The 21886-nt window shown below is 32.8% G+C and overlaps 1 protein-coding gene across 2 annotated transcripts in view; it reads left to right on the forward strand.

Moving 5' to 3' along the window:
- Window positions 1-362: 362 nt before the first annotated feature.
- LOC132704990 (cholecystokinin receptor-like) overlaps window positions 363-21886 on the forward strand; it is a 178691-nt gene continuing 157167 nt past the window's right edge. For both annotated transcript variants that reach the window (XM_060675363.1, XM_060675364.1), the window contains exons 1-2: window positions 363-573; window positions 2513-2678. In XM_060675363.1, coding sequence (XP_060531346.1) covers window positions 382-573; window positions 2513-2678 — 358 coding nt within the window. In that variant the 5' untranslated portion in view covers window positions 363-381. The remainder of the gene's footprint in view (window positions 574-2512; window positions 2679-21886) is intronic.

Below are 21886 nucleotides of genomic sequence, written 5' to 3' on the forward strand. Positions count from 1 at the left end.
GCAATTTTCAAATTCTAATGAGTTAAATTTTTTGCACTCCTTCTGTGGTGGTATTCCTAAAGTAATATTGCTTAATTTTGCAATTCTTTGTTTACTTCACGAAGCGTCCCATCCAATTTTTTCCAGCCTCGCTTTTCACTTGAAGTCAGAGATTAAACGATTCCTTTAAAAATCGGCAAAAGGATTTTTTTTTATATTTCCATTAGTCAGCTGGAGATCTCCCAGCCTCCTTTAATTTTGGCAGTTTCAATTTGAAAACTCTTTAGTATAACATTTTTCGTGCAATATTTTATTTCTCACCAAATAAAAATTCGAGCATATTAATTACCGGAACTTGAGATGAGATAAATAGTTCCAAAAACTATTAAATAGTTTACGAAGATGGACGTGTCGCAAAGCGAAAGGTTTGAACTCTCATTCCCCAATATTACAAGCAGCGGGATGAACATCACTCCGACTAAAACGACCATCAAATACAAATGGTGGTCGGAGAGTGGCAAGATCCAAATTCCATTTTATGGGGTCATCTTCATGCTGTCGGTTATAGGGAACATGCTTGTCATTTTAACTTTGGTAAGTCTAGTATGTAGTACTGGCGTTAGTTTAAGCACGGAAGTTATTATTTGATTTGACGTAACATAAGACGAAAACAATTAAATAAGTGTCATAAATTCCAGGAAATTTCAGCATACCTTTCGGAAGTGGGAGATTAAATTATTGAAATTAAAACCACAATTGGGCCATGTTATACAAAAAGCCTACCAACCAACACTATTTGGAAAAAATTGATAAACGAGTAATCTGGTCAATAATTAATACCCAATGTCGACTATAGAAATTTCCACTGTAAAAAAAAGGAATAAAAATTGATACTCTTTATAATTTTTCAAAGAAACTTCCCCAGGCCACTGTAATACTTTTTACAAAACTTCTGGATTCTTCCTGCGCCGGGTTTTGCTGAGTCGAACTTGCTGACGTTTCGCCAATCATCCTGTTGGCTTCTTCAGAGCTTGACTGAAACTGGCTCGTATTTTACTCTGTACCTGCTTATATATTGTTTGAGGGGGGCAGAGCTAAATGAGGGGCATCAACGCCGTCTCGGATGACTGATTCCCATATTGGTGACAGGTAGAGACCTGAGTCGCGGTTAAGATTGTTAGGTTGTTTATAGATTTCTATACACTCTCGGATTTTTCGTTGGTAGAAGAACTGATTACATGCAAGAATTCTAGTTATACCGAATAAAATTCCGGTTTCATGAGTGTATTCGGCAACAGCTGATGAGTTTATTTGTCTAAGTCGTACCGCTCTTTCGTGTTCTTTGAGTCTAATTGATATTTTTAGTCCGGTCTCTCCAAAATATTCTTTGCCGCATATGCATCGAATGCTGTAAACTCCTGGCATCTCGAATGGAATTTTGTCTTTGCGGGACCGAATATGTTGAGAGATTTTTGGATCTGGTTTGACGTTATACTTCTTTAGAACTTTTGATATGTGGTCAGTGATGTTTTGAATGTAAGGAAGGACCACAGTGGCAAGTGTAGGATTGCTTTCGGCCTTATTGCTCTTGCATTTCATTGCACTTCATCACAAACTTCCAATAGCAATGATAGTTAACTTGAACCAACATAACAATATACAAAACAATATGGATTTCGGATGTGAAAGCTGGGTGCTGACCCAAAAGGCAAAAAATAGGATTCAAGGCATGAACTTGAAGTACCTACGAAAGGTCCTAGGTATCACAGTTAGAGACAGAATCCGAAATGACTCGATTAGAGAGAGATTGAAAGTATAACCAGTTCTCAAACATATTGAGAAATGCCAACTACGATGATACGGACACCTAAAAAGAATGGAGAAAAAGAAAGCAACAAAACTGATCTGGGAAGCGAGAAGATTCAGCCGAAGAAATAGAGGAAGACCGCAACTAACATGGGATCAGAACTTAGCGAATATACTAAGAGAATAATGGAAGCAGGTAAAATGGCACTGGATAAGAAAAGATGGAGGAAATTCGTATACGAAATATAAACATTATTGAATCTTACACCTTTGCAAATCCTACCAAGCCATAAAATTTTTGGTTAGTTGTCTATAAAAACATGTTATATTGTAAAATAAGATGAAACTTGTACTATTGCTACAGTTTTTTTTTATTCAATTTTGTATGCGTTGGCTGCAGATTTTCTTATTTAGAAAAAAAATCATTTACGAATATGTCAATATTATTGATTTGAGGGTTGGAAGTTTTTTGCATAACATTGCCCTATTATGCCACAACAAATAAGACGTGTCCCAAACTAATTTAGCGTCATTTAGCGCTTTTACCAAACGAACGCACGTCCAGGATTTCATATCAGATGTTCGTTGTTAGGTCAGAAGTTTATTTATCTTCCACCGCAGGTTTCAGCTTCGATGTTCAGATATTTCGTCTCCTATGGCTACACGTATTAGTTGCATCGTTCTGAGACCTCGATAATTAAATGCTAAACATAATTAACTTCCTCAGGCACAAAATAGGAGGATGAGGACGGTGACCAACTTGTTCCTACTCAATTTGGCAGTGTCGGATTTGCTGCTGGGCGTTTTCTGCATGCCATTTACCCTGGTCGGCGCTTTGCTTAGAGACTTCGTATTTGGGGAGTCCATGTGCAAATTGATTCCGTTCTTGCAGGGTAAGTAAATAATTTAAACCAATATGTCATGGTGTTAGTAGTAGTAGGAGTAGTTCTAGCATTTATTTCAGAAATTAGATAAAACCTTCAAAAATATATCAAATGCACAGTAAATTTGAGAAATTTGTTCAGGCTGATGCAATTTAACTTATTGTTTCTTTACGATTTTTGTTAAGACTTATAGTCTAATAGCTGTTTTATTGCAGATTTTGTTAATACTTAATACTTTCGCTTCAGTATACAATTCTTTAGAAGGATATAGTTTGTTATTGAATGACATTATTTTTGAAACATGCTTCTCGCTAATTGCTAGCGGTTGAAGCGATGCAGCACCCTAATCAAATATACCACAATAAAATTGATTCTATTAAAGATTTTATATATTCTCACAAAGGGACTCTTTGACAAACTTTAACATTTAAGGTTCTTATCAAACACTACAGTCAAAATTATGATTTTCTATTCTTTGCAAGATTGGCTTTTGTGTAAATTAAGTTACAGAAAGCTATGGTCTATCATTTTTTTACCAGATTTAGTAATCCTTCAGCATGTGCGACGGTTTCTTTCCAAGTGTTTACAACAACAATCAATGACGCATCATTGCAGCCGACAAAACTTAAACCTTAATACTTTTTTTAGTATTGACGACAAAAATATACTCAAATTACTTTTTTTCTTGCTTAAAACTTACATTTTTTGGTATATTGATCTTCACCGCAAGCGTTTCCCCCACACTACTGAAATATATATATAGGAAATATTCTCTAATCTTGATAAATTTATTTATTGAACTAAAATAATTTTAAACGAAAATAGATTATTACTTCAATTACCGTTATACTTCGGAGGATCAATTTGTTCTCGTCTGAACGCCGGCTATCTAAAAAATTAATTACCTGTCTCGCTATGTTTCACCCTGCGCTCTGCATCGTGTAATATTACAAAGTGGGATAGTCGGATACTGAGATATTAATTTTTTGTTGTTGTTTGATTATGGAAATCTACCATATCATCTTTAATAATATTTAGCATGCTTCATGACATTTTATTATAGCTGATGTCTAATTGATTTTTTTATAATTCAAGGCGTTCATTTGGCAATAAAAAATAACTTTTTTATATTAACTTTCAGCAAATTTACAATAATAAATCAATTTTCCCAGTAGCAATTAATAAGAGCTATTTCAGCAACTGAGCAATACATTTCCTCATTTCCTTATTTAAATGTTGTCTTACTTTGAAGAAGGTTCCGAATGCGTAGAAGATTTTTGTTGATGGATTCTTCCTTATAAACTAGGTATTGCTAGAAATCCAAGGGGTTGAGTTGGAAGCTGCGCGGTGTCTAAGCAAATGCGCCAGCACCACCTATCCATTCTGCGTATACCACATATTTTACCTAATTAAATTAGCAAAATGTTTTTCAAAAATCTTAAACATGGCAAAAATAAAAAAAATCTCCAATTATGCCACACCAGATATTTATTGACAATTCATGGTGAAACTGTTTTTCTCTCACCAAATAAACGTTCTCCTGTTCCCAAGTGTAATGGTTTCTCCCATATTGCTACTAAAGATATCTATAAGAAAAATGTTTAGGCAATAACTTTGCAGTATTCAACAACCTACATTGCAGCTGGCAGATTGTCATTAACTTTGGATGTGGCATCTTTAGGGCAGTGTTTTCTCAAAATATACCTAGACTTTGTTAAATGTTCTGTAAAAAAGTTTGTGGAAATAGTTCATTGGAAAGAAGGTTAGATGGTGAAATGTAAAGCCATGCGCTGGAAATCGTTAACTTCACTGCGATGCCATAGTGTAATCTAATAGCTAGTTGGGTTTTTCAATTGAAAAACTACACCTAATAAAAATGGCTTCGCCCGTAAACAATATCTTGCTTGGAAATGCAACATTATTCACTCGTTTTTCTAATAACAAATTACACAAGTTATGCCCTGCTGATGGGTCATGAGGCATGAAATTCACGACAGGGCATTATGAAGGATTTTCAGAATTGTTTTGTTTATCCGTGTTGCCAATTTGATGTAAAGTCGTGCAAAAAACTATGTTTTGGCTGCCTTCGCCTTGCAAATTATGCCACATTTCAAAATTTTTGAAATCGTCAAAACGGAAAAAACACTTCTGTAACTTGACATTTGTTGTTGAAATCTTGTTAAACTTTGATTTTACCGAAAACTAGGCGATTTATCGATATAAACATATTTTTTTTTATTAAAAATAATAAATTTACAAGATTTTAAGACACCATTTCTAGAAGTTTCCCCTTGATTCATTTTTTTTTTATTTTTTTCAAAACTGATCAAATTATGGAATAAATATTGACAGTGAAAATTAGACTATTGCGCTCCATATTTTTAAAAAGAGCAATATTTAAAATTTGCTGTTATTCTGTGACCCATTCTATACGCACCACCCTGTATAGAAAGTGAGAAAATTGATCAAACGATATTATATAGTGTTGAAAAAGACTTTGATTAAGTTTATTTGCGCAATGTTGTAGAATGCATCGATTTAGAGACTTTAAAACTACTACTAAACAAAATTTGAATCAGTGAAATATTTTAATTTAATAATAATTTATTTAATTAATTTAATTATTCACTTGATATTGCTTTTTTTTGTTGCTTCATGATTGAACGCCATACAACAAATGGCTATAATATAATTGCTCTTAGACCAAAATAAAATTTAAAATTAAAATTTTAATTTTCTCTTACTCTTGACAACTTTGTGCCTAAGGAAACGGTATTTACGCTCGCCTTAATTTTTGTTGGCATGCACGATATTTCTTAGGAAATAGAGTCGATTATTAAATATCTTAAATTGAAGTAATTTGAAACTTATTACTGTCTGCCCCTTACATCACAAAAATTTAATTTCATTAACTATGCTCTCTTGTTTAAAAAGCGATACTAAAAACATATGGCTGAATATCAATTGCTTCTAAGACACACACACAACATTTAATTGAATAGAAAATTTTTTAATATTATAAACAATAAGCTTAAATATTAATAATGATTTTGTAAGCTGTTCAGCTTTCTGAGCATTGCTGTTTCCATTGTATTCTGTATTCTTTTTTGATTTCGATACGATATCATGATTTATTTATCTTACCTATGACATCAATACTAGAGTAGACCTTTAATATAACATTTATATTTGCAAAACTACTAAACCTTGATTGTTCAACAATGTCAATTGATCAAAAAATATAGGATATATAGCAAACAAAAGACCCCTCACTCGTTCAATGTAATTTTCGCCATCATAGTCAACAACAAAACTCGAGTAAATTTCCTATGTCATTCTAACCCGAGAAACTTCACGATTTCCAACAAACCGTCGGACTAAATTTACACGACTCGCTTAATTAGACCATGCTGAAATAACAATGATCACGGAAAGCAATCTTCCAAACATGGAAATTCGAGCTGTATATAAAACTAGACATTAGTTGAAACAAAGTGTATCATTTGCTTTAGACTGTTTTCACTTCGTATTGCATAAACACTGCGTACCAGCTAATGCAGGTAAGCAAAAAATAACTTACAATCTTTAAAGAGTTTTTAACCTATTTATCCAAAGGCTAAAGCGTGAGTAAAAATATTTTTCCACTCCCGTCTGTAATATACCTAATTACCCACCGATCTAGCATTCGGGAAGCGACACTTTACCACGTCACTTTCGTTTCCCACGGATCCGAGCCACTTCGGACATTTCCGGGATTTTACCGCACGGATTTGGGAGCAATCGGATGTTTTCGGAGATATTTCCTACGCTGTTCCCAAAATTAACACACAGAAAAATGTTACGAAAATTTAAATGCTACGTGCTATAAGCTACAATTAAAATCTAGTTGACTAGTCGGTAAGTAAAGTGACCTTTATAATTTAAGTTTCCTACCGAAATTTTACATACCGTTCCCATGAACTCTAGTGGTTTTTACAGTTTTTACATTAATATCTTGCCAAGACTAATTCTCGATTTTCAAATATCCATGTCTTATCGGTACAAACAAAACAAAATTGAAGGTTAGGCCCTGCTTTTTCTAGCTTATAGGAACTTAAAAATATGTAATCCTCTTAAAAGCTCTATCCTTGGGTGATTTGTCTTTTTCTTTAAATAAACTATTTAATAATGAATTGTAAAAGTTCAATAAACAGCAGAACGTTATAAAATTCAATTTATTCCGTTGTTTATAAGGCATATCCAATAATACATCTCTCTCTGTCTAACGTACACAGTTAAAAAGAGACAACAATAGCAGAACCAACCGAAACGATAAGTGAACAGGTTTAATAGCAACTAGTAAATATTTTATTTGTATGGTACGAAATTTAGTAATTTGTTATTATCTTTAATTTGTTAAATTGTGATTTTTTCGTGACGGTCGTAGAAAAAATATAATATGGAACACATTTGGTAAATTCTTTGTCTCCCTCGTTTATTAATAATATTATTATTAATAAACTGGTGACTCAAATGTCGTTTGCCGCGCTTGTTGCATAATACACTTAATTTCTACACTTTTCTCTAAATTGTGCAATATACGGCGATCTAGTGTGTGCATAGTGTCATTTCTACCACGTCAGTTTCGTTTCCCACGCAACCAGTTCAAAAAATATTTTCAAAAAAATACCACTCAAAAATTGCCACCAGAGCTAATTTTTTGTTATTTTAAAACAGTCCCAATTTTTAAAAAGACGAATTAGTCATTATTAAAAGATGTTTTTGAGATAATCTTTTTTTTACTTCATTTCAATTTGATTTTTTTTCTCCTCTCTACTCTTATTACGTACGTAAATTGTCATTTTTTTATATCAGGTTTTTAGCTGAGAGCGATTTGGAAGACACTAACGAATCTGACTGACATATATTTGGGTATTTTAGAGCAGAGGGAAACAAAAATATACTTTTTGATTGAAAATGGTTGGGTAACAAGCAATGAGTAAATTGCAGGCTTTCAAAATCAACAAACATTCAAGCAGAGGCAGAAATGTAAATAATTATGAAGACCCGATTTTACGCCATTATCGATCGTTTTTCTAGGACCCATATGATTGGCTCATCACGGACGCGATAATATCCCATTAGCTGAATTTAATTAGAGTCTAATTTGCCAAACAATATAAATTACATCGTTAATTATAAGATGGGAGCGCTTCATAAATCCCGAAATATTGATTTTATTAGTTAGGAACGTATTTATCCCACCAAATTATGAAAAAAAAATCTGCGGGGACAATTTTCCTAGATTTTTGAGCCAGTAATATTTGTCTACCAATTTCTTTTTCAATGAAATGCCCCAAGTATGTTTTTTAGAAATGGCGATGTCGAATTATGTCATTACGGAATTTCTATTTTTCAACCGAACGATTGTGACATCCCTAGGGGAATAAGCGTTAGATTCGGGCTGTCCAGAAAATTTAATCTGTCTATCTGTATTCTGTCACTGGATAAGGATGTGGCGCTCAGAGCGTATGATGTCAAATTGGTTATACGGGGTGAAATAAAAACATATCTAATATTATTCCAAATTATGATAGTAAACCCCGGACATGGTAGAGGAGGATAGATATTTGGTTAACAGTGAATTAATAATGAAAAGAAATATAACAATACTAGAAGAAAAATAAATAATCAAGGTGATGAAGCGCTAATCTTACATTCATCTCGAAAAAACTTACAACAGTTAACTACGATGGCTTTAACTATTTTAAGGTTAAAGTGCAAAAAAAAGCAACTTCCAATTGAATAAAATAAAACGTGTTTGAAAAATTGATGATGTAACGGGGCTACTATGCTATTTCCAAACCTTCTGCAATCCTCCTGAAACTGGTTTACAGTCTACGCCGTATCTACGTATTGAGAGGGGCGGAGCTAAAGGAGGTGGTAGAAGAATTAAGTCTAATAGAGCAGACACTTTAATGAGAGATTTAAACGTATATAATAACGTAGGATAATTTTTTAAAGGAACTTCTACAGGCTACTATAATACTTTTGCTGAGTCGAACTTGCTGACGTTTGGCCAATCATCCTGTTGGCTTCTTCAGAGCTGGCTCGCATTTTACTCTGTACCTGTTTATGTAATGTTTGAGGGGCGGAGCTAAATATAGGGCATTAGCACCGTCTCGAATGACTGATTCCCACATTAGTGACAGATAAAGACCTAAGTCGCGGTTAAGATTGTTATGTTGTTTATAGATTTCTATAGACTCTCGGGTTTTTCGTTGGTAGAAGAATTGATTACATGCAAGAATGTTGTTTTTTTCGATTGAAATTTTATGTCCAGTTTCGTGATTGTGTTCGGCAACAGCTGATGAGTTTATTTGTCTTAGTAGTAAGGCTCTTGCGTGTTCTTGGAGTCTAGTTGATATTTTTCGTCGGGTCTCTCCAATGTATTCCTTGCTGCGTATGCATGGAATGCTGTAAACTCCTGGCATCTCAAATGGAATTCTGTCTTTGACGAACCGAAGATGTTGAGAGATTTTCGGACAAGTGGTAAACCTGTTTTTGACGTTATATTTCTTTAGAACTTTTGATATGTGGTCAGTGATGATATGAATGTAAGGAAGGATCACAGTGGCAAGTGCCTTCGACCTCATCGCTATTGGAAGGTTGTGGTGAAGTGTATTTTATGATGGAACGCTGAATATCTTTAATGTGAACATTATTAGAATGAAGAGCAGAGATAAGGTGTTTTAATTCTGGGTTCAATGACTCGGGCTGAGATAGTTTTACGACTCTGTAAACAAGAGAGTTGATAACCGATAATTTTTGAGCCGGATGGTGTTGTGACATTGCATTAAGGTATCGGTCTGTGTGTGTAGGTTTTCTGTAAACACATTGACCCAATGTTACGTCTGATTTTCTATTGAGAAGAATATATAACAATGGGAGGTTGTTATTAGTTGCCATTTCACTGGTAAAACATATGTTAGAGTGTACAGAAATGAATTGTTCAAGAAAATCTGCTAGGGATTCATGACCATGAGGCCAAATAACAAAAGTATCATCGACGTAGCGTTTCCATAATTTTGATTTTAGATGGAAGGTACCGAGAGCTTTTTTCTCAAAGGCTTCAGTTTATAACCGATGAAGAAGCCAACAGGATGATGAATGGCGAAATGTCAGCAAGTTCTACTCAGCAAAAACCGACGCAGGAGGAAATCCAGAAGTATCGTAAAAAGTAAACGTAGGATATTTTTTATAAGGTTCTGCCAGATTTAAGAGATATGAGTTCAGGCTTTGGAAGAATAGATCAAGGGGTTTGTATTCCTTTACCTATGTCGTAATACGTGGGCCAAGGACGAAGTTTTAACGTTTTGCAAGAACCGGTATTTCAGTCTTACTGCGATGATACATTTACCACATCGTTTCGCAGTGTTGAGGTTACTTTATCAAATTTTTTGATATGATTCTGTGTAGAAGATAAACTTAACATTTTCGGCTTTGTCGTGAATCGTATATCAAAGAGTATAGAACTCGGATGGGAACGAGATGGAAGCAATTTCAAGATATTGAGGCAGGAGAGTGGTGTTGTTATGGTCAATTTGTTTACGGATATGATGAATACTTTCTTGAAGTAAAGCACAACTAGATTTACAAAGAATTCTAGATGCTGATGGGGTTTTAATATGATGCGTTATTTTAAGAAAATTAGAAATAAAGTTATGGTCTCTACAACGTAACATTTTTCTTTGAAAAATCTACTTTCCTTGTATGGATTTTAAAAGAATTTAAGGAAAGTGAAGAAGACAGTGTTGTGTATTGTTGCAGCACAGGAGAAATAATTTCAGAAATAGGGTAGATCTACGTTTAGAAATTTTGAATAATTATTGCCTCAAAAGAGTATTTCTGGAGTGAACACTCAAAACTCTATTTAGTTCATTAAATATGTGTGTGTATTTTCATTACTCTTTTAATTGTTCTTACTAATTAGGTTTATTATTTATTTATTATTTATGTTTCTTAGGTCAGTAATTGTTGAAAAGGCACGTAACACACATTTTTGAAAAAAGAGTTTTTCCAACTTTCAACTTTCAAATATCAAATAATCGTCGAATTTTCGCAGATCCGCTGTTGAAGGATTTATCAACTCCTCACGCATCGTCAGTTTTAAACTAAGGCATTGAAATCGAAAAACTAGGTCATTCGATAAATTTTTGAAGTCGTCTTCAAACACTGAAAAACCTATCAAATTTGTCTAGCGGGAACGCTAAGAAAAGACTTTTATTATTCGAACGTCGAACGTCTTCTATCGGTAAAAACCCGGAAAGCGTAAAACTATATACGGTTTAAGCCTTCATTGAACACCAAATTCATGTTGACTGTTGACGAGGTAAATTGCATTTATTTTTCACAAATGTTTTTGAATGACATGGGTAATAAATGGACTTGAAAATGTTAATTTTGACTAGATTAGAGAAAGTTACAAGCAAAACTTAGAGTAGTACAGAATAAAATTGAAAAGGAAAAATGTAAATTGTAAAATTCAGTTTATAAATTAATTAAAAAACTAAATATTGAGAGATAGTAAATATTAACTTTCGTGTTTGCTATTCTTGCTTGCTAGCAGTTGTTCGTTCATATGAACCACTGTCGATCAAATTGAGCGCTGATTTGCCTTCGTTCTAGTGAGTTCAATATATTTTGGATCCTAATGTTTATAAGATAATTCAGAAGCCTAATATTGATATGACATTTTAATAAATCCCTGACGACCAAAACCCTAAAAGAAAATGACAAATATCTTTTTGGTGTCTAACGACACATACTTATACAGCGGTTTTGTCTATGGGAGCAAACTGTGACAATGCTTGTGGCATTTTAGAATACACAGTGTGTCGTATCCCGACCGGATTCTAATATTTTGAGGTACACGAAGAATCTCGAAGAGACTGTTTGTAACTGAAAATCCACTGCCAAATTCTGTAGTCCTGGATAATGGTAAGCATGTAGTGTCTGCATTTCAAAATAATGGAAATATGCTTGACAATTTAATTTAAATTAGTGATTTTTTCACAATTAGCTATTCAATAAGCAATTATGAATTTAAATTGCAGGTTAATTTTATTTTGTTTTTCATAAAAAATCAAGCAAGTGAGTTGCTAAATCAAAAATTTACAAATAACAAATCGATCAATCCGGTTTCGAGGGCCGCTTCTCCAGTGTATTTTTGAAATCTATTTTCCTCCGTCCTAGCCATATCAACCAAGACCAGTGTTGGGCGAACTTTGATTTTTATTAAAAAAATCCAAATTCATCGATTTTTTTTAAATAACCATGATTTATTTATTTTAATCTTTTTTTTTAATTTGTATGTAGGTTTTTCCCGATTTTTTTTTGTAGCAATTACAAAATACTTTAAAGCTACTTCAAACAATATAGTACAATATACACCCTAAGTATTCGTCAGAACGCGCTTTTTGCGAGGAAATTTTTGACCTATTTTTTTCCTATCTATAAATTCTCGTTGTCAAATGCGTCTTGCTGATTTAGTTGGTGGTTTATCAAAGGAGTGGAGCTAGTGCAAAATACAGCATTAGGTTTCAAATATTCGGCTTAAACACAAGAGCATTTTAAAAACAATATCAGTTGCTCTCGATATTTTGCAGAGAAAAAACGCTACTATCTCAGATGCATCATATCATTAAAACGTCAACATTTCTTTTAGTGCATATGGCTCTTTTAGGGGGTGTTTCTCTTGACATATGTTTATATAGAAAAGTAGAACTCATTTTGGATTTTGGCCCGCAAATTTTGGGACACGCTGTATAAAATAATAGTGTTAAAAAAAAGATTTTTCTTTGTTTCTCTGCAGTCATTTTTATTACAATTAGTGCCCGACCTGTACATGTTTAGGGGCCATCCACTTCTGCAGTATATGCGCAATATTATGTTCTCATATTTGTTCTTTAATATTTTTACATTCCTCTAGGCCTGCATTAGTAGTAAAGGATTTTTTTTTAACTTTTATGGTATCCGTTTTCCAGACATGATAACGTCCTCTTCTCATATTACCCATATATTACGCATCACTACGTTGAGTGACATATTTTTGGTGCCAAATATTAATTCCGTATATTCTAAAATTGTATAATTTTTTATAATTGTGTTCTGGGTTTCACAATTTCGTATTTCACTGGGAATATAAAAAGAGAAAACCTCACCGTTTACTGATTTAAATCTCCACTCTTTTTTCCTGTTTAGAACTAGTTGAAATTTTGAAAAAGCGAAAATCAAAAGTTTTACTAATTTTTATCTATATGTTTATGTTATTTTAATTTGTCGGGGAGTTGCATATATTTTATTTTTTCCATTATCCGTAGTGAAAATAGGGCACTGCAAAACACGGCAGTAACTCTCGTGAAAGCTAAGGCTCATTAACGAAAATATTTTGCTCCTGTCTTCTTTTTATAACGCTGCTAGGTACGTCTCTCGCGTTTCCGACTAGAATAAAACGCAATGTTTTATTGGATAACTCGTTTATTTTCTACCGCTACTACGGTTCTACTACTACTACTACTGATGTTCTATCCACTGATCTAATAAGGTACAAATCAATTATTGAACTGAGGTGGTTTTTACTTGATGAAAATCCATTTAACAAAATAAATAAGAAATAAAAGTTCAGATTTTCATGTATTTTCACATGACAATTGCTTCGACAACACCGTGTCTTTATCAAATGTAATAATTACAAACTACCTGCTACTATATATACCGAAAAATGACCATAAAACCTTAATTAATGTTCTTGTGAGAATTTAAGTTCAATAAAGGAGAGGTATTTAAATCTAATTGATCGTTAAGCAATACATTTGAATGTCTCATTCTGTTAATCTCCATGGCTTCCAATAAATTTAATTTTCTACTTTTTGTGGCTGTATGTAAAATATCAAAATTGTCGTCAAAAATGTGTTTTTCTGTGTTTAAGTGTGTAGCATAATTAGAATCTAAGCTATTGTTTTTAAACGCTCTTTTATGTTCGTTAAAGCGTTTCTTGAAGGATCTACCTGTTTGTCCAATATAAATTTTAGGACAAGATCCACATTTTAACCTGTAGACACCTGATTTTTGGGATTTTGGACATTTCGTTTTATTGTTTTTTTAATATTTTACCATTTTTTACGTGCACATAAAGGGAAGACAGTCATAGCTATCGATCTCCCAGAATATATTTCAAAAACCAACAATTTTCTTATACCAGAACTTTTCCAATGTATCAAACACCATCCTAGCGAGTTATATCAAAGACAATCAAGGATGGAATTACTACCCCTACATTATTTAGTGACAAAGACAAATATTTTATAACAATTATGAATCCACAACCGCCTAAATTATATTCTTTATTTAAATTACATAAACAAGATATGCCCATTAGACCAGTCGTGTCTTATGTAACAGCTCCAGCAGATTGTACAGAATTAGTAAATATTTTAAAGTTCCACACAGATTTTAAACCAAAATTTGCAATAAAAAATTCTTTTGAAATGAACAACAAAATTAAAGATATAAAAATCCCTTCTAACGCAACACTATTGTCTTTTGATGTACAAAACTTATTTCCCAGTATTCCACCTATGGATGTGATAGATTTAGTAGTTTATACCCTAACTCGGAAACAGGTTAACCCATTGGTGAAACAAGATTTATTAGATTGCTTAATAGTATCTTTAGACCAAAATTATTTTGAATTTAATAGACAGATTTATATCTCTAAAGAAAGTTTGATTATGGGAAACCCACTTGGTCCTTTGTTAACAGAGATTTTTATGGATAATTTGGAAAATATCATACTAGCACATCCGTTAAGTAAAAGTTTTTTATGGTGGTATAGATACGTGGATGATATCTTTGCTTGCTTTGTTGAATAATTTTTTAAATTACATTAATTCATTACATAATCGTATAAAATTCACTATCGAGATTGAACAGGATAACTCTATTAATTTTTTAGACTTAACTATTACGAAAGCGAAAAACAAATTAGATTTTTCAATATATCATAAACCTTCACACACGGACACAGTCATACATAACATAGATAAAGTTATAAATAAAAAACAAATACAGACAACAGTAAACTCTATTTGTCCGAAACCTAATACAGAACACGAACAATTTAAAACAATTACATACATAGGGGAACCTAGTGGAAAAGTTTCAAAACATTTGCCAAAATGTGGTTTAAAAATAGTTTTCAGAACTAACAATACAATAAGAAAATATTTAAAAAACAATAAAACGAAATGCCCAAAATCCCAAAAATCAGGTGTCTACAGGTTAAAATGTGAATCTTGACCTAAAATTGATATTGGACAAACAGGTAGATCCTTCAAGAAACGCTTTAACGAACATGAAAAAGCGTTTAAAAACAATAGCTTACATTCTAATTATGCTACACACTTAAACACAGAAAAACACATTTTGATATTTTACATACAGCCACAAAAAGTAGAAAATTAAATTTATTCGAAGCCATGGAGATTAACAGAATGAGACATTCAAATGTATTGCTTAACGATCAATTAGATTTAAATACCTCTCCTTTATTGACCTTAAATTCTCACAAGAACATTAATTAAGGTTTTATGGTCATTTTTCGATATATATAGTAGAACATAGTTTGTAAATATTACATTTGATAAAGACACGGTGTTGTCGAAACAATTGTCATGTCATAATATATAATTCCGTGAAAATCTGAACTTTTAGTTCTTATTTATTTTTATTAAGAAGTCTGTGTATAAAAGAGTGAAATTCAGCCATTTTGTGTGTATAGGGGTGATTTGAGGTGTTATGTCACACAGTCTCACAGTCATTCAAAACATCTCATAAGACACGGTGTTGTCCAAACAATTTCGTGAAAATCTGAACTTTTAGTTCTTATTTTTTTTTACAAATCAATTCATGGATGGATTTTAAATTTTTTAAATTAATAGTTTACTTCAAGGGCTTTTTTAGGGTAACTTTTTGCTTAGTTACGGTAATTCCGTATATAATGATTTTGATGGATGCTATCCGAAAAAGTTGGGTGGGGGGTTTCCCGAACCAAGCTCTAAGGGGTTCTTCCTTCTATCATTCCCTGCAGTAGCTCACACTTGCCTTGACTAGCTTGGAGTTTCTATATGGCTTTCTTATTTGATCGTAAACAACGTATATACACATATACTGCACAGGTTAGTCTTGTATTTAAAGTGTCCAGAAGCCACTAATGGGCATGATGTTATTTTCACCAGTGCTAATATCAAGTTCAGGTTTTTACGTGATTCTGTAATTTTATCCCTGCCCTGTGCACAGATTGAATGTCAGTACATCTATCATTTGTTCATGTTTTACTTTATCAAACGCTTTTTGATAATCAATTAAGCATACAAAAACGTTGCAGTTTACTTTAAACAAATTGAAGTATTAATTCGGACGTAATGAAGAATTTTTGTACAGCGTTCTATTTACGAAAATGTTGAATATGTTTTTTGCTTATAATTCGACGTAGTTCTACGAACGAATACAACTTTATTATTTAGTCTTTAGTGGCCTTAAGCGATATACATGACGAGCCATTTTCAATAAAATGTTGAATTTTTGGCATCCATCATCAAAGACCTTTTTTGTTTCAGTAGAGAATTTAATTAGGTTCGTTAGGTTTCCTACCTATTTTCATCAGTTTCACAGATATCTTGATTATTTGAACATTTTAACAGATTTACCCGTATTTTTAACAGTGGGCCTTTTATCCATTAGTAATAAACTAAAGTTGAGTAATAATGCTTTCGAAATTTGCATTGACCATTGACTATCGCATAGAAGGTGTTCAAAGTTTGTTAACCGATAGATTATTTCAAACGAGATTTCAAGTCAAAAACTCGGTATATATTTTGTTTTGTTAAGCCGTATTTCTAATTTTAATTTAATTTTTAGCATAAACCGCAATATCGCTTGTATTTTTTGAAGTAAAATAATTATGTTAAAGTAACGCAATTGAATGTGATTAAAACAATACAATATAAGAAAACAAAAGTATAATAGTTAATGGTGAGGTATTAATTATTGGCAGCACTCAATGTCAATTAGAGACCACATTTATTCTTGATTTTGTGCTCTGTAACACACGGTGTGACCACTGAAGTCCTCATCGTACGAAAATAATTTCCATCCTGGTCGTTTTTGCATTAAAATAATAAATTAAACAACTTCCAATTTTTGAATATTTACGATTGCAACATTTCAAAATTGACTTTTTTAATTTTCGTTCCTTAAATTTATCTTTTACTTAATTTTGTTTTAGTTCATAATTCATAAAAATTGGAAGCTAACACACATTCACGTGTAAATTCCTGTAATGTAGAAAAACAACCAAGCTCAGTTCTGTTCTAAAATTTTGAAAGCATATTAACTTTGCATTGAATATGACGATTTCAACTAAGATTTTCTTTGAAATCGAAATCAATTTAAGGAAGAACCTCTTTATTGAAGTATTCAGTTTTTTCAAAAAATAAATCATATCAATATATCTTTGAGTATTTTTTTAATGCCCATTATGACGGGTAACGTATAATATTTTGTAAATTGATTCGTTTATTACTTTTGAGGCACTAACTAACCAACTAACCAAAACTACCCGGGATGACGCAGATAATGCAAATGACAATAGCGGGGACAATTTGTACAGTATTACTGACGGAAATTATGCTTTAAATTCATTTATAAACTTGAGATGTATTAAAAAACATATAGTCAAATGAAAACGTAGAAAAACGCATTTACGTTAAAGCAACCTAAATCAACTAACGTCTGAAATTAATCTTAAACAGTATTTTTCAGATCCTTGTTTAAATTAAATATTCTTATTTTGCATATCAAACTTAATATTAAAATTATTAATATTCCGAACTCCAAGTGGCAGAAATTCCTACTTTCTGAAATATTTCAGTATCTCCTATTCTATGTTTCCTTGAAGACTTAAATCTAACGCGTATATCCACTGCAAGGATTAACATAATTTATTAAAAAATTCCCTCTTGCCAAGCCTGCGCTATTTTTATAACGTGCTCCTTATTAGTTTGTTAGTACACTAAATATTTCAACGAGTATAGTCTTTCTCAATCTTCATCGTGTTGGCTTTCAAGAGACCCTCCCCAATAATACTTTAACGATGTTATTACCTGTTGTTACTGGGTAAAGTCATTAAGAAAAGGTTTATTCGTACTTGAGTGAGAAGGCAAAGTTGTGTTTAAAATGGAGATTAAGTGCCGCAAAATAGACAAAAATGCAATTAGTAATGGAATCACACAGATTGTGCTCTTGGACATTTAATTACATTCAAGAAAGAAAAGAAACTAAACTAAAAAAAAATGAAAAATAGACAACAGACCCATAATTTACCTTGATGAAACATGGTTCGATACACGCGACATTATATAGAAAGGATCGGCTGATTCCACTCACAACTGTCAAACGAAAGCACCTTCAATTAAAGAAAAACGCATCACGATCACGCTGGGTCAGAAGACGGATTTGTCCGGAATATTAAGGATTCCCCTTAGATTATCATGAGGATAAAAGTGACGAACTTTTTTAAAATTGGTTGCAAAGCATTCTTTAAAAAAATAAAAAATATTCCAAATAATTGCTTTGCAACCAATTTTCAAAAAGTACAGATTCACCTAAGTGAATAAATTACCAAAACGTAAAAACAATATATTTGTTTATAAGATCCCATTTGACAACACTATTCGGCTGCAACCAATGACGCAACTACTAGAGGTCGTGCCGTGCCGGACTCGCTCGAGTCTCGTCGGCTTCTCCTCCGTCTCGTCGTCCACCATCTTTTCAGCCTTGTTTTTGTTAGCGGTATACGGTATACGGCGGCTTGGCGTCTACTTTGAGTATTTTGTGTGCTGTGCTTACTGCTTTCAGTGCTTTCATTTCAGTTATTTTTGTTGTGGTATTATTATTACTCAAGGATTAAAAATTCAAATTCGTAAGATCAAGCGACGGCAGCAGTTAGGAGTTTGTAAAGCAAGTAAATTGTAAAATAAAGTATAAGAAATATAATTTAATAAAATATATATTATGGTGATTGCTTAGTCGATACTTTTTTTAAGGAGTGATTGCTGGACCGAGTTAAGTTAAAACTGACTTTTTTTGTATCCTATGTACGTTTTAGATTACATATCTTTTCTGATTCTAGACTTCTTTTCGTATCTCATTGCTTAGTTTTTGAAAACAAAAATAAAATCCTCTTGATATTTTTTAAGCAGCTAAAGGTAGGCATACAAAACTAAAATATTTTTTTATTTAAGTAAGTAAAGTTAGAGAAAATCCCCCAGCACAAAATTATGTTTTTAGTTATATAGTATAGTTAATATATTTTTTCTTAAAATGGATGCAAGCATCTCCCCGCAAACACAAAGTATTAATTTCAGGAATCACCCTTTATAAAGTACAATTTTCACATTAAAATGGTTGTTGGATGAATTCATAAAACGAGCAAAAAAAAAGGGAGAATTTTTAGGTTGCATGAAAATGGGTCTTTACTGTCAAACTGATAAGTCATATTTGTTCTATTTTTTTGCGCGCGCGATAGTACCTACTCTCACGAAAGAAATCCTACCGATGAGAGTTTAATGAGGTTTGTATTTAATGAAATCAAATACATAAATGTATACCTACATCATAGTGGAGATTAGCATCTAAGGTCATTTTCATGAGAGTACTATCAAAGTCAAATCAATCCTTTACTTAAAAGGCGGATGTAAGGATTTTTTAAATCTGTTTTTTAAACATAAAAGATACCAGTCTTGTTCTTTTTATTTTTTTATATGAAGTACAGATATATAAAACCTGTCTTTTCAAAACTAAAATATTTTTAGATGCGGATAAGAAGGCAAACACATCACAAACATCAAAAGAATCTGAGAAACCAACAGCTACTTGGCTGACAGAATGACAGAAAACCTGTTAAATATTAGTTACTCTTTTAGAGTTTAGTTCAAGATATAGTATCTTACTCTATTTTTAAGGTACTTTAGGTTAAGTTGTTCCATATTTTTGTTATATTAAATACCTACAATTTTTTCATATCTACAATAGAAACAAAACAGGTGTGTATAAAATGTGTTCTATTAATGGTATCAATCGGCATTCCTTCACTTTTACCATCAAAAGCAAAATTAAAGATTAAATATTAATTGGAAAAAGCTTGTGCATTTCAAATATCGCCTGCTACTCCAGTGATGACTTCACCAACTTCACCAACCATACCCAATAGGTTAATTCCATCACATGCGAGTACCAAATACTGGGATAGAATTGTTGTAGACTTTTAACCAATTGGACTACTGGACATTACCTTTAAAGTATTTCTCATAGTAAGGTCCACTGGTATATCTATATAAGATCGTATATTCTCACAGTCGGATATACTAACGACATATATACTGTGGACGTACCAATTAGTAACATCGTATATCCTTGAGACGTCTTAAGGATGTCCCTTAGCTGAAACAGTATATCCCTAGGATATACGCTATGTCCCGTCAGATATCCCGAGGACGTTTTACGGACGTCCTTGTGCTATTTGGGATGAAGATCGAGACAGACTATGGATGAAATTCTAGACTAATACAATTCTCTCTAAATTGCTGAGCCGCCACAACAAACAAATCCCAAAACAATGCAGCAATTGCGTACGACTACTTCCTTCATTTGTTAAACATCCGACTCGAGAAAATTAATGTTCTATAGTTTTTGTTAGACCGAATTAATTTGCAGGGCTAGGGGGTGCGAATTTAATTGCGTATTGTCAACGTTGTCGGTCGCGTCTTTTTGTCCATTAAATCACAATAAGTCTCGTTAAATTGCTTTCGGTAAAAAACTTATTATGCTTTAACAATATGAACCACACACGCACGTTATAAATATAAACAAGTTCCTGACGCGTATGCTAAGATGTTTTAACAATACTTGTCGCTTCTTTTCTGTAATATTTCAGGCTAAGTAACCAGCTCGTCTTTTAAGAAGCTCATTCATCACGGACCAGAGGAGTTTTGTTGCGATTTGAACATGCGATGCTAGAAGCAAACAACGGACTCTTAAATCATTTTAGTCGTTTAAGCGTAAATTGTTTCTCTCGTCGAGAGTTGTGTGTTTCATACTTTCTGGAGTCTGTGCTATTTTGACGGGGAAAAGTTCTGACGTCGTATAAAAAACACTTTCCAATATCTAGGCCATTTCGGATATGTGTTTGAGAGCAGCAGCATTTCACTGGATATACCGGAAAATGCTGGAAATGACTTTTAAGTTTCTAAAATAGCCACCAGAGGTCGCGATCGCTATATATATTCAAATATTTTTTATTAAATGTTTTTTACTCTATCTCCAAATGGAAAGTGGATTAAAGGATTTTGAGAACCTTATAGTTATTGTTGAAAGGGACTTTTTATAGGCTATCAAATGAGCTATGAGTGAAAGGATTGCAATTGACTACCCTGCCACCAGATGGCGTTTGTTGACATCATGAGAAAAAACTAATATTCTGAAAAAAAAAGTAATGATAGGAATTTTTCATTATTAGAAAGTCAAGGAAAAACCCAACAAAACTGCATCTCAATATCTTGATTATAAATTATTATAACTTATAAATTAATAACTCTATCGGAACACTATGGAAACTAAATATTTATAACCAGAAAACACTAGAAGATTGACTGAAAGGAAAATCAAAGTGCCTCCGGTCATTTTCTATGCAGAATTTATCCTGCTGGAAGTTGGACTATAGCATTTCAAATACAATAAACCATAAATTCAAGGGTAGTAGGGCGAGTTTGATAAAAAATATATATTATTCTACCCCAAAGATAAAAGTCCATTACAATAAGGTCTGGAGATCTGGCAGGCCACGGAGACAAACTGCCCCTTGCTATCCAACGGTTTGGATAAGTCCGGTCTACAAAATATCTAACTTCGTGAGGAATATGTGCTAAGCAGTCAATTTGGCCATTAACTTTACCATTAAAGAAACATGGTCCTATGACTTGATCACACAAAATACCAAATAGGACGTTCACACTGCACGCTCCCAATGAGGACTCTTTGATAACCAACAATGCATATTATGCAAATTGATTCCTCGAGCTTCATCGGTCCATATTATTACTGATGAAAAATTGGTTTCC

This window comes from Cylas formicarius, unplaced genomic scaffold, assembly GCF_029955315.1.
Source record: "Cylas formicarius isolate icCylForm1 unplaced genomic scaffold, icCylForm1.1 PGA_scaffold_7__23_contigs__length_41026272, whole genome shotgun sequence".
In the NCBI taxonomy this organism is placed as follows: domain Eukaryota; kingdom Metazoa; phylum Arthropoda; class Insecta; order Coleoptera; family Brentidae; genus Cylas; species Cylas formicarius.